A 14,458-nucleotide genomic window follows, 5' to 3' on the forward strand; every position below is an offset into this window, starting at 1 on the left:
GGGAAAGAAAATGGAAATTCTGTGTTTGTGTGTGTGTGCGCACATGTATGCATAATCTTAGGGATAATTTGGGTGGATTTTAAAACCAGAGAACTGAGTCATGTTTTGCCTGAATTTTGTGACATGAATGGATAAGTTAGTTCTCTCATTTAATGGTAGATTTCTACGTTAGAAGAAACTGGGTCATCTCAGTGAGAACGTTTTGTAGATAGATTACTGCACATTAAGGACTGACTGCATTTGTGTAAGGAAGCTTATTTGACTTGAACCATCATGTTTTCAGAATAAATAAATTAGGGTGTACCTGCTTTTAAGTGAATTCTAATATTTAGTATTTTTTGCTATTTTGTAAGTTATACTTGAAAAGATAACTGCAGATACAGAGCTGTATTGGCGGAGTTAGTTTGGGTAAGCCAAAAGCTGATGTTCTGTCGGGACTATTCTGAAATCCAGGTTTCTTACTCCTTTTCCTCCCTGTTCCTGAGTTACAGAAAAAGCTGTAAACCTTGAGCCTCAGGACCCCATAGAGCTTTCAGGTAGCTGGTAAACATGGAACGCTAGGACCCCAAGTGTGGCTTTATGGGGTTTTGTCTTATTTTTCCAGCTCTTGTGGGGCTTGTGGGATGGGACTCCCTCTCTGGGGTATCCACAGAATTTTAGGCTTTGGAGGTTTGCTCCCTCTTTTTTATCTGGCAGTGTCGTGTGTTATATATAAGCACTTTTTAGCCTGAATTATTTCAGTTTGATGTTTGTGCGTGGGCTCTTCTAACAGTGTTCTTACTTTTCACAGGTATGCCTTACATTTTCTTGTACAAAGTGGAATTTCCTACTGCATCATGATCATAATAGGAGTGGAGAACATGCACAAGTAAGTGTTCACTTTATTCACATATAATACGTATTCCAACATAATAGAATTGGGTCAAGTAGAATTTTATTACATTAAAATTATTATTTTTAATAATAATTGTTAAAAATTATTGTAACTTGTGATCACTTTTTCAAGAACTGTCATAAATACAAAAATAAAACCCTTGGTGTGCAGCACTCTTCTGCTTACTTAGAGCAGGGTTTCTCAGTCTCAGCGCTGTTGACAGTTTAGGCTGGACCATTCTTGGATGCGTGGGACTGATCTGTGCACTGTAGGATGTTGAGCGGCTTCCCTGGCCCCCGACCACTAGATGCCAGTAGTACCTCCTCCCCAAGTTGTGACAACCATGGATGTTTCTAGATATTTTCACAGGTCCCTCGGGGGCATAGCCACCTCCAGGTAAGGACTACTGGCTTAGTCTAGGAGTGGCAGCAGTGGAGCGTTGGAGTGAGTCTGACACATTGGAGGGAGATTTAGAAGGTACATTTGGAAGGATTTAGTGATTGATGGGAAAAAGGATATCAGGAGGACTCCAGGTTCCTGGTGTGAACAGTCAGGTAGATGGAAGCACTGTTTTCTGAGTGTAGAGAACCCTGGAGGTGGGGAGCATGTCTAGGGGATAAGCGTTTCAAACAGGTATATAGTCACCTAAAACAGTGCTTCATATGTAGTAAACACTCTGGGTATTTGCTGAATAAGTGCCTGTTGACTTTAGGGTGTCCGTGAGGCAGTTCATCGATGCTGGGGAGCTGGTGTGGAGGTCTGGGCCAGAGATGTTCACTGGAAAGTAGACGTGTGCAGCGCTTACTTGGTTGAACACCAGGGGCCGGGTCCCCGCAGATCTTGCAGGCCAATCCCGCTGGGGGTGTTCCGTGATATCGGTGGTGCACTATGTCTCTGAATTCTGACGTACATGTGGCTCCAAGAGTTCTGTACAAGGAATGATGGACTTGTAACTAATCGATTAGCTTTTTTCCAAATCTCATGCTATTTTGCATCTTCCGTGTTTGACTCATGGGTCACCCACTCTGTTTTGACCCAGTGTCTTCCCTCAATTTCCACTGGTGCCACCTGTGTTGATTTCCCCCTCCCTTCTGTACTGCAGTACTCCAGGTTCCTGGTGTTTTGATTTTAATTTTTATAAGAGGAGTAAAATATTTTGATGGTGTATCAAAAAAATATTTTGATGGTATATCAAAAAAAAGCAATTTTTATACCCTCATGACCCTATTTATAAAATCTCATACAGATGACAGGTTCAAAGCGATACTGTCTTTAATATCTGAACAAAGGAGCTGTATGTTTTGAATCTGGAAAAAGAAGGAAAATCTGGTTAGATTACTGAAAACAGGTAACTTGTGTATCGCTGCGTAAACAAAGGTCTTTTAAATCGAAAGGCTAGTAGATTCATATTTGGTCAAAGGAAATTGTTTCTTTTTCTGAAAGGCAATGGCAGTCCGTGAAGTTAACTTTTAAGGCTTCAGACCCTGTCCAGTATGGCGCCCTTAGCCACATGTGGCCTGTAGATTGAAATTAATTGACATCTAAAGCTCAGTTGTCCAGCCACACTGGCCACATGGCACGTGCTCGATAGCCACAGGTGGCTGGTGGCTACTGTACTGGGCAGTGCAGACAGAGAAGATTTCTGTGGTCATAGAAAATTCTGTTGGAAGGTGCAGCCTTAGAGACACATAGTTGGATACAGTTGATTTTGTTGCTCTTTTACAGTAAGTGATCAGGAGGAAAGTGCTACTTGCATGTATGTTGCCCGTGTTTAGAATTTGACACCATCCACGGAGCAGGCTATTATAAATGGGTTTGCCATGTTAGTTGCTAGTGTTGGCAATAAGGAGTAGGTGAGTAATTAAGTTAGAAAGTGTGTATTTTAATCTCTTTTAGCTCCCTTCAATTTCAGTTTATACCTATGTGCTTTTCTGTTTGACTTTACTTTTTGTTTTTTTTCTTGTTATCCGTACATGCTTTTTCCCCCCTTTTCACTTAGGCCTTTACATTAATTTAAAATGTTTAATGAGTCCAGACTTCAGAATTTCATTCAAATATACTGGATGGGGCTTGTAGCATTACTCTGTTGTCTAAAGTTATTGTTTATGTATAATACAGTTCTGTTTATTTCTTTCAGTCTAGTTTTACATGGTATGTGTAATATGTTTCTTTGAACAACAAGGGTTTAAATCTTTTTAAGTGAAGGATTTGGACTCCCTGAGTATTTAACAGTTTAAAAATTCTTGGATCTCTTTGTTTTATATACTTTGTAAGCTGTTCATAGTGTAGTTTTTGCACTCTCTGTAACAAATCCATTTGTAAATTAAAATATTTTAATATAAACTGTATTTTTGTAGCTCCCTTTATTTCACACTTATATGTATGCTGTTTTATTCTGATCCATAATTAGATAACTTACCATTAAAATTTAATTTATTCTAGAATTCAGTGCTTTTTAATTTACCAGTAAAATTTAATTTATTCTAGAATTCAAAGCTTATTTTCATATAAGCTTTGAAGTTTTTGAGGAAAAAAAATTGAAAACCTTAAGTGTTAGAGGCAAGAAGAAAAAGAGTATTTAGGGATAGAAGGTCCTATATCTTAGGATATTGATTCTCCTTAATTAGTCCGGGGAGGATTTAACTTTCACAGATTTGACCAGCGTTTCTGAGAGCAAGGGTTGGCAAACTGTCTGTAAAGGACCAGATAGCAAGTATTTTAGACTCTGCAGGACACACAGCCTCTGTCACGGCTCTTCTCAGTTCTGTCGTTGTGCACAAAGCCAGTATGTGAACAACGAACTTGACCTGTGCTTCCATCAGACTTCCTTCACCAAAAAAGTGGGTGGACCATATCCTAAGCACACTCCTGCCACAGGGATTTGAAAGAAGAGAGGCAGGCGGACACACACTCTTCTGCTAGTTTCAAAACTATGAAATAAGGTTTGCCAAGTGGTAATTTTAAACTTGCTATAGCACAAAAAATGGAATAATGGACTTTATTAATGATTCACTTTGGATTATTGTTCTGAAGCAGATGGTTTCTAAAAAGCTGGTTGAAATGTTCGCCTTCTTGGCATAGCTCTTGCTTGAAAGGGAAGTGAAATAATGCAGGACTCAGGACTTGATGTTTAACACTTAGCACGATAATGAAAAATATCTTATTCAAAAAATTATAAAGGGAATAGTAATATCACAGTATATAAGAGCGATACACAAACATTCTTTTTATTTCTACGTATTGAAATAGTCCAAAAGTGAAATTTGTTAAAAGTTCATTCACAGGAGCATCGAAAAGGATAATATGCTTAGGAATAAATTTATTGAAAGAAATGCAAGACCACTAAACTGAAAATAAAAATCTTTGCTGACAGAAATGAAAGAAGACCTAAAGCATGGAGAGAGACACCACATTCATGGATGGGCAGACTCAGTATTGTTAAGACGGCAGTTCTCTCACAGTTGATCCATAGAGTCAATGCAGTGCCTGTCAAAATTCCAGCAGGCTTTTGGTTGCAAAACTGCCTGTATAAATTCACTAAAATTCATTGAATTGTACACTTAAATTAGGTGAGTTGATGGCACATAAATTTTACTTCAATAAAGCTATTAAAAAGATTAAAAAAATTGTAAAGGGAGGTGCAAGAAGGCGGATCAGTCTTAAAGTAGCGTGCTTTCTGAGAGTTGGTTCAAGAGTTTTGTATATTTTCTCACTTAGGCAAATTTATAGATGTTCAGATGCATCCACGTTTTCTTGAGTTTAGTTATAAGAATGAAGGGTTAAAAGGAACATTGAAAACCTGCAGTGCCCTCGAAGGAAGGAAATCTAGGTGTTGAAGGGGGACGTGAAGCTGTCTTCAGATGCTTAAAGGGAGTATATGTGCTGTTCGTAGGAATTCTGAGATGGAATTGGTACCGCTAGGTGAAGTATGAAGATGCACATTTTTGACCCAAGGAAGGATGGCCTCAGTTACAGTGAGATGCTTAGGGGAGTAATAATGTCTTTTGCCTTCATATGCCACAAATTCAGTGACGGCAGTCATGTCTTACCGGTTTGGTTTTCTGAATGTAGTACACCACCTTGGAGGTTGTATGCTCCCACTAGGTGTCTGCTGAATGAATGAGTGAATGATAACCTGACTTCTGCATGACAGCAAGCCCTTCCAAGTAGCCTCCTAGAGCTCTTGCTTCTGGGTCACGGTCTCTGCCTCCTTCAAAATCCCTGTGCACCATCTCAGGGCTGCCCCGTGAGAATTTTGTGAACAAGCATTGTAGCAGCCCTGATTCTCAGAACTGAGCATCTCCTGGGCTTTGCTTGTATCTCTGTTCCCAGGGAGAGTGGAGTGTAGGGGAGAGACAGAAGGGATGGGAATGGGGGAATGGGTGGAGGGAGAGCCTTTCTCACTTGGTTAGAAGAGGAAGGAGGATAGCGATGTGTTTCAGGTGCTCCCAGCTGGGGCTGGGAGGCATTTTCCCTGGAGAAGGTAGCGCAGCGTGGCTGCGTCCCGTGGTGTTCTGATGGGCTCAATAGGCTTCTGTGGATGGGCGTGAGAACCTAAGTGCCCTTCATGTTAGTTTTGCGTTTTTGCGTTTTTTGTTTTTTAACTTTTCTATGGGGAAGCTTGTTTCGAGTTCCAAAAAACAGTCCCAGATTTTGGAACACGGCACAAGGCAACTGCCCTTGTTTAAATATAAACAGCAGAAATGTGGGATAGTTATTAACATGGGAAGCATGTTAACCTTGAGCCTGATAACCTTGAGAAGTTAAGCAGAAGTATTTTCTTTATAACCTGGCAAGTAATTTTCACCAAAACAAATGACCTAAAGAAAACATGAAAAAGAGGTAGATACATAGAGGAAAACTGCATCTGTGAACGGGTTGCCAAGCTTTGTATGGGATGATATTATAAAAGCTGTAAGAAGGTGATTTTAACCCCACCGTCCCATGGCTCAGCTACCCACCAGTTTGAACAAACACCTTGTGTGCCACAGTGTTTCCAGAAACTCGGAGACAGTGGAGATGTGGTCCTTACCCTCTGATAGGCACCGCTGAGTTAGAGATGTTAAGACAGTCAGTCATGCAACAAGTATTTGTTACGTGATGCTGGGACCCAGTGATGGATAAAAAGACACGCTCCGTCTCTGCAAGACACTTGCTGTCAAACTACCGATCACACTGTGATTACTGTTATAAAAGATGATGCCCTCAGGGCTGAGGAAGCATAAAGGAGTGACCAGCTTGGAAGGTAGTAAAAAGAAGAAAGTGTTTCTACACCAGCCATTTACTATGTGCTCAGCAGAATGAAACAGTTGGAAACAGAATACAGACGTTTGGTGTTAAATAGACTTATGCTAAAATATATTTTTAAATATTGGGAAATATTAAAAACCATGTTCCTCAGAATCCTCTTGTATTGGTATCAAATTGAACAGCAGGCCTAGGGCATGAGAGAAGATCAGCTTCCAACTCTGACTTCCCCCCAGGTGGCCTTAGTGGTTCACTGGATGAGTAATAGGGGCAGATATGTATGGGTTTGAATTTAGGTTCTGCTACATTTCATTAGCTCTGGGACCTTAGCCAAGTCACCTTACCTTTCTGAGTCTAAATTGCATTAAACCGGTGACTCAGCTGAGGAGCATGTGGGTGCCCAGGTGAGCCCAGGTAAGCTTTTGTCTGCATACAGGGTTCGGTTGCCAAGAAGAGGGTTCACATTCTGGGGGAAATGCTTTCAGAGGCCATTCCTGGTCACCGAGTGTTTCGCTGGGTTTTGCTGCCTCTGGCGATGTCACGTCAGAGGTTGCTGTCAGGATTCACGCAGTCGCTGTAATTCATTTTTTCTCCTCCCAGACTATGAACTCCTCGGCAGGGATGCTTTCCTCACTTTATGCTACCATTGTTGAGCGTGTGGATGACAGAAGCTCAGGAAGAAAGGTTCTCTGTTCTGTTCTGTTCCGTTGAATGAACGTTTGTAGGCTTTTTTTGCACCTCCTTTTGGTTGGGTGTTTCCGAGCAGATTATATTCATCCGTGCGGCAGGCCTCGAATGGCAAGCTTGATGGGTTGAGTGGCAGTCGGTGGTGTTTCCTGCTCCCTACCTGATTTTCTGCCCCTGACGCTGGCTGTAGAGCAGCGGCCCTGGGCATGGGGGTGAAGTTAGGGAAGGACCAGGCAGTTTTAGCTGCTGTGCTTTTGTCTCAGTCGTCCGTGACCCTGAAGAGCAGGTAGGCCAGGGATCCATTTTCACCTGTCATCTGCCAGTACCACCGAGACTCCTGCAATATGGATATCTGGAAAGAAATAGCGTGAAGAGCTGCTTGAAGTCTACTAGGAAGGAATGAAGATCTCGGAAATGCCGTCTGGCGGGCAGAAGCCTCAAGTCACTTGAAGATTTGTCCTCATGAAGTTAATGAGCAGTAGTTAGTGGCACGGCAGGAACTCTGTGGGGAGAATATTAACTTCACCAAGGACAACCCCATAATCCCATGAGAGGGAATAAAATGTGGCAGGAAGGAAACTGGACTCTTAGACTTTTTCTTTTCCACTCTCGGTGGACCATACTCAAAAGCCTTTCGGGCTTCCCTGGTGGCGCAGTGGTTGAGAGTCCGCCTGCCGATGCAGGGGCCACGGGTTCGTGCCCCGGTCCGGGAAGATCCCACATGCCGCGGAGCGGCTGGGCCTGTGAGCCATGGCCGCTGAGCCTGTGCGTCCGGAGCCTGTGCTCCGCAACGGGAGAGGCCGCAGCAGGGAGAGGCCCGCGTACCGCAAAAAAAAAAAAAAAAAAAAACAGCCTTTCAGTGGCTTGGAATGAAGGTACAGGCCCTTTGGGTATTGCTGTGCTATCCTGAGCTAACAGCTGGATTTCAACTGGAAAACCGTAAGTAATTCTAAAATTGATTTTTTACATTATCTTATCCTTACAACAGTTGCTGTTTCAGTAATTATTCGTATCCATCACTGTGCAGAGCACATGGATTGACACCTAATCCTAGCAGCAGCCCTGGAGGTGGGTGCAGTAGATCTGTTTCCCCAGAAGCAGGTTAGTAGGAGGTAAATCTGGGATTAGAGCTGGGTGTGTCTGATTGTACCCAGTACCCAAGCTTTTTGCTTCTGCACTTTATTACTTCTAAGCATTAAGCTTTTTTTTTTTTAAGCCTTATGATTAGGAGAATGCATCATTAAATAGAAATACCCTGAATTGATTGAGGAGAGGTAATGGGAGCCAACAGGGTCCTGAACAAAGGCAGGGATTTGTATGTGTTGGTTACGCTTCCTTAGAGCAAAGATGCAGATACTTTTATCCAAAAGGATGCAGTGGCCTTTTGGCATATTGTGCTCGGGATCTGAGGTTTTTCAATATTCTCAATTCCCACGGGAAGGAAAACCCATTACTTGGTGAGAGGTAGTAGGATGTCCAGACCGTGCTGGATCCTGAAGAATCTTTAGGACATACCATCATACCATCAAATCCTGCACTCGGGACAGGGTCTGATTCAGATTCCTTTACACCATTAAGGCACTATAGTATCTCTTTGGGAGGTATTTGAATTCTAAGTTGTGTTTCCAGTTGTAAACTGGATCTCTGTTAAGGATCCAGTCATTCTTGAGCCAGGAAGGGAAGCTTTTTTTCTCCTTGGATTAAGGGTTTCTATATGAAGTAGGAGGATTACGGTAATGTGGGGTTGCTGACAACACGAGCACCCGTCCCTTGGTAAATAACGCTGTTACTTTGGGTGTTGCTGTTATATCTGAATATGTTAGCGTAGGAAGAGGTTTGCACAGGTGGGTCATGTAATGGGGCCCTGCCAGGTCAGGTTTGTCTAAAATGCCAGTTTGATAGCTCATTCTCCAAATTAATCAATTAAAAAACAAAAGGGAGTTTTGAAGATATTATCCAATTAGATGACATATCTTTCTTGTTTTGAAAATAACAATTCATATATTAATAAACATAACCAGATAGTTGTAATAATTAAAAATAAGAATATGGGGCGAGAGAGAGTCATGGACATATATATACTAACAAACGTAAGGTAGATAGCTAGTGGGAAGCAGCTGCATGGCACAGGGATATCGGCTCGGTGCTTTGTGACCGCCTGGAGGGGTGGGATAGGGAGGGTGGGAGGGAGGGAGACGCAAGAGGGAAGAGATATGGGAACATATATATATGTATAACTGATTCACTTTGTTATAAAGCAGAAACTAACACACCATTGTAAAGCAATTATACCCCAATAAAGATGTTAAAAAAAAAAAAGAATATGTACTTCTCATTGGCAAAGTACAAGGACTCACCTTTTCATCTTGGGTACCTCTGGAAACTAATCTTTTACAACAAGATCCTAATCCTTGGGCTTCCCTGGTGGCGCAGTGGTTGGGAGTCCGCCTGCTGATGCAGGGGACACGGGTTCGTGCCCCGGTCCGGGAGGATCCCACATGCCGCGGAGCGGCTGGGCCCGTGAGCCATGGCCGCTGAGCCTGCGCTTCCGGAGCCTGTGCTCCGCAACGGGAGCGGCCACAGCAGTGAGAGGCCCGCGTACCGCAAAAAAAAAAAAAATGAAAAGATCCTAATCCTTGATAGGATGTTGAAGGAAAAATTAAAACCCATGTAACCGTCTGTTAAAATGATGAACAGAATCATTCATCTATGTGTCATAACACCATGCTATTTACCTAAAATATGTGGTCCGTGTTGAAGTTTTGTGAGAAAAAGCTTGCATGAATGGTCTCTCTTTTTTTTTTTTTTTTTACTTTTAGGTAAGAAATGAGGAAATTGTTTTGGAAAATTCGGGCTTGCTGAATGCTGAGTCTGCTTGTGGTGTATTGTTATGGTACATTTATAGACTTGACATGGGCAGGTTTTGTCTTCACTGTGTTAGAAACAGTGTGATTTAATAGGGTGCTTGGACTTGGACTTTGGAGCTTGAATGGTGGAGTGACTTCCATGTTCAGTCACTTTGTTGAGTGCTCTGTATAAATATTCCATTTAACTGTGCCTACAGTCCCGCGTAGGGGTGTCATTATCCACTGTACAGAGAAGGAAACTGTAGTTCCAATATGTGAGGTCACTAGAACCAGTAACAAAACCGGTAACGGTCAGCCCTGGAAGTCTGTGAAGTTAATTTCTGTTGTTAGATTATTGATTTACTGAGATTCTTTTAAAGTTTTTTTGTTTCTTTGTTTTTTTTTTTTAAGTTGGAGAAACAAAAAGAGATTCTCGCCTGCTTACCAGATAGCATAAACAGCCTGGTTTATTTTCTGAAAAATAGCAAGAATGGAGACATTGTATTGGGACTGGCTTTTCCTTGGTCTTCACTAGAATGTGGTGTTGGGATCTTTTTAAAAGGCTTTACCCTTTAGAGAAATATTTGGATACTAGTGATTTTATTCTCTAAATAATCTTCCTCTGTTTAAAATTGTTCAGATTTTTACAAGCTCCATGCTTGAGGTTGATATTATTTCAAATACGTAATAAATACAGACTTTTAAAAAATTTTTAGGAGAGTTGATTTATGATGTTGTAAATACTACTATAAAATAGTGCTTTAGTGACTTCCCTGGTGGCTCAGTGGTTAAGACTTTGTGCTCCCAGTGTAGGGGGCCTGGGTTCAATTCCTGGTCAGGGAACTAGATCCCACATGCATGCTGCAACTAAGAGTTCACCTGCCACAACTAAGGAGCTGGCGAGCCACACGTAAGGAGCCCACGTGTTGCAACTGAGGAGCACGCCTGCCTCAACTAAGACCCAAGAGCAACAAATAAATAAATAAATATTTTTTAAAAATAGTACTTTAAAATACTATTTTAATGTCAGTTGACTAAAAAGAGAATTTTAAAATTCTTTCTGATAAATTAATTTGTGTAGGGGAAAGATAACTGACCTTGTCCCACCTGCTGCCGCTGGCTTATTAAACAGAGTCCTTATTTAGAGTAGTTATGGAGAGAGAGACAAAGAGTAACAGGGGAAATATCTGATGACCTGAAAAATGGCCGGGCATTTTGGTGAAAGGATGTTACAGCAAGTGAGCCTGGGCATCTGTTTCTCACAGTGAAAACTGAGCTGTGGCTTAAACTTAGCGAGGCCCAGAAAAGAGATGGGATTGCTCATCTTTTCCTGGCCTGGAAATTAACCTTGGGGTAGTACAGAGTATGTGCCTTACCAAGACTTGCCTTGGGAAGAAGATAACATTTCAGGAAGGGCTTGGCACTATTTGCCTTTCAAAGTTTTAAAAAATCTTGTCTAGAACTCATTTTGTTGGAGCATAGTTTCATTTCAAAACATGAGTGAATTTAGAGCTATTATTTAGAATAGTATGCAAAGCATTTTTCCTTAGACACGACAGCTTTAAAATGTATAGAGAGTGGACTTAAAGACTTGAAAGTAAAATCCAACGAAGAAAATGATAAAAGTTAAGAAATGAATAAGATGAAACCCCTAAAGGACAATGGACAACTTTAATTGCAAATAAGTTACTCTTATTTTTTTATTTTTTGCGATACGTGGGCCTCTCACTGTTGTGGCCTCTCCCATTGTGGAGCACAGGCTCCGGACGCGCAGGCTCAGCGGCCATGGCTCATGGGCCCAGCCGCTCTGCGGCATGTGGGATCTTCCCGGACCGGGGCACGAACCTGTGTCCTCTGCATCGGCAGACGGACTCTCAACCACTGCGCCACCAGGGAAGCCCGCAGATAAGTTACTCTTAATAGCTAAACTGCCAGTAATAGCTGACGTTTATTAAACACAAATCCTATGCCAGATACATGTAAAATGCTGAGGTGCATTCCCATGCAATCCTTACAGCTGCCTGTACTGTAATAATTGTATCTCAGCTTTATAGTCGGTCATACAGAGTGAAGTAAGTGAGAAAGACAAAAACAAATACCGTATGCTAACACATATATATGGACTCTAAAAAAAAAAAAAAAAAAAAGTGGTTCTGAAGAACCTAGGGGCAGGACAGGAATAAAGGCGCAGACATAGAGAATGGACTTGAGGACACGGGGAGGGGGAAGGGTAAGCTGGGACGAAGTGAGAGAGTGACATGGACATATATACACTACCAAATGTAAAATAGATAGCTAGTGGGATGCAGCTGCATAGCACAGGGAGATCAGCTCGGTGCTCTGTGACCACCTAGAGGGGTGAGATAGGGAGGCTGGGAGGGAGGTGCAAGAGGGAGGGGATATGGGAACATATGTATATGTATAGCTGATTCACTTTTTTGTAAAGCAGAAACTAACACACCATTGTAAAGCAATAATACTCCAATAAAGATGTTAAAAAAAAAAAAAGCCCCATGCAGCCACTAAAATTGGCTCTTCCCCAACATTATCAACGTGTGCATTTTCCGTGGGAAATATTCAGTGTCCCATCCATTTTATTTTGGGGGTGTTTTCCCTCACTGCTAATTGGTGTGTATGCAAGTGGTATAAATTATTCTTAGTGTGAATGCTGAATTGGGAAGCTAAAGTTCTTAATTCTAATTCTTGTGTTAGTTTCTTAATTTATCTAGGCTTCATTTGACGACTCCTGTTAAATCTAAGAGCCATAAGTTAATCAGTGATTCTTAACCATTTTTCTCGCCCCCGGTACACCCAACAGAGCATACTTTTATCAGGAATAGTATTTTCTATAGCAGTAATTCTCACCTCTTTGGGATAAAGAATGGGATAGTGATTCTGATTTATGACCCACTCCATCCATCCCTCCCCCAGACAAACAGAAACAAAAGGTGCTAGCCAAATTTGGTATCTGATTTAAGGTTTGTGCCTGCTAACATGTCAGATGGAAGTTCTCTTGCCTCCCCACGACTTCTTTCCCAACCTTGGGGCTTATCTGGCCGCTCTGGTGTTTGTTCCTCCAAAGGGCTGTCATCTACCCTTCTCTAGGTTAGCAGTTTGCAAAGTATGGTCCAGAGACCCCAGGAGTCCATGCAATCCTTTTAGGAGGCTGTCAAGTCAAACCTGTTTTCATAATAATATTTAGACATGATTTGCTCTTTTCACTTTCTCTCCCCCCTGCATGTACAGTGGGGCTTTCCCGAGGCTACATGATGTGTGATACTGCAGCGGAAACATTTGCGAATTCACCTGTCTTCTTATTAAGTCAGATGTTAAAAAGATTTGCAAAAGCATAAATATAGTGCTGCCCTTCTCAGTAATTTCTTTCTTTTTTGGTTTTGGGAAACATACTTATTTCTCCTAAAAACATTGTTTCATGAAAAGCTAGCATCGTCGGTTTATTGTCGTTATTCTTGAATTAACAAATATTTTTAAAATTCTCAGTTTTGTTCTCATATGGTGAATATCAGTGGCCGTTATTTCAGTGGGTTATGCTTCTTTGGTTTTGTCAGTAATTTTGAAGAGTGTAGAGGACCCTGGGGCCAAAAAGCTTGAGGACAGCTGGTCTAGAATTCTCTCATGCCTCTTGTAACCTGGCCCTGTCATCGGAACCATCTGGGCTCTTACAGTTCCTTGTGTTCGTGCCCTTGCCGTCTACTTCTTTGCCTGCTGCCGCTCTGCCTCTGAAATCTGCCAGCTGAGACCACAGATTCTGTACCCAAGCTTCCTCACTCCCTTCCTCCACGATTGGACGAGCTCCTGGAGGTGCAGTGAAACGACAGAGACGGGTTGAGAGCGTACACACCGTGCTAGAGGGGATGCTGGTTCCAGGTGTTCTCCTGACCTCACCTTCCTGCTGTACGTCGTCTCTGCCACCCTTGCTCCCGTGTCACTCTGTACACCAGGCAGATGTCCAGTCTGGGGTGGACACAGATCCCTATCGTATTTGGGCAGCAGAGAGTTGGAGAGAGACCCATGTGATGGTTCTGGGCTGCTACAGATTCATGATTTATTCCTTCACTTAAGCCTTCAGTTCTCTTGAAAATTACTTGAATTGACACTTTTCAGTTCCCCTTCCCATTCTTTTCAAAGGTTAGTGTAAATCTTAGCCACCTTTATATCTACTCACCTTATCCACTCACGCTTAGCAGATAACATAAATTTATAAGTAAAAGTTGAAGATAAAGATACTTCTTGGGAGATAGTCCTTAAAGATGCAAGGTAAGGCGTTTAGAAGTAACAGAAACGGAGACAAAGGAGGAGGGGAAATGTCCCTGGCAGGAGACGGGAGTCAGTGGCCTGCAGGCGTTCCTCCCTGCAGGATGGTGCTGCCGGCTCTCTGGTCCTGCCCGTCTCCACTGCGGCCCGAGTGATGAACACCCAGAGAGCATCTTGAGCCCCAGCTCTCTCCTGCCTTGCTTGCACCCTCTTCGGGCAGCTGAGCAGCGAAGCCAGGCCATTGGGATAAATCCTTACTTCTCCTGCACGTTAGCCATCACTGAGAACAACCTTGCTTCAGTTTCCTCTTGGGTTGTTTTGAGGCTTAGACATCTGAAAACCACGCCTGGCGTGGTCAGCCTGCAGTCGGTGGTGGTGCCCGTCAGCTGTAATTATTTCCCTCCTGACCCCTCCAGTCCGCTGTTGCTCTGCAGCTCCAGCCGCTTCATTAGATCACATCACACAGCTGGACTTTCATCGTCTTCCTTGCTGCCCTTGCTTTGAAGATCTTCACAGAATTAATTGAATC

The 14,458-nt window shown here is 42.4% G+C and overlaps 1 protein-coding gene across 1 annotated transcript in view; it reads left to right on the forward strand.

The window, feature by feature from the left end:
- Positions 1–14,458, forward strand: part of MBOAT2 (membrane bound O-acyltransferase domain containing 2) — a 117,949-nt gene that overhangs the window by 45,213 nt on the left and 58,278 nt on the right. Inside the window, exon 3 of the mRNA XM_004274904.4 lies at positions 791–868. Coding sequence (XP_004274952.1) covers positions 791–868 — 78 coding nt within the window. The remainder of the gene's footprint in view (positions 1–790; positions 869–14,458) is intronic.

The sequence above is a fragment of the Orcinus orca genome, chromosome 13, assembly GCF_937001465.1.
Source record: "Orcinus orca chromosome 13, mOrcOrc1.1, whole genome shotgun sequence".
NCBI classification, from domain to species: domain Eukaryota; kingdom Metazoa; phylum Chordata; class Mammalia; order Artiodactyla; family Delphinidae; genus Orcinus; species Orcinus orca.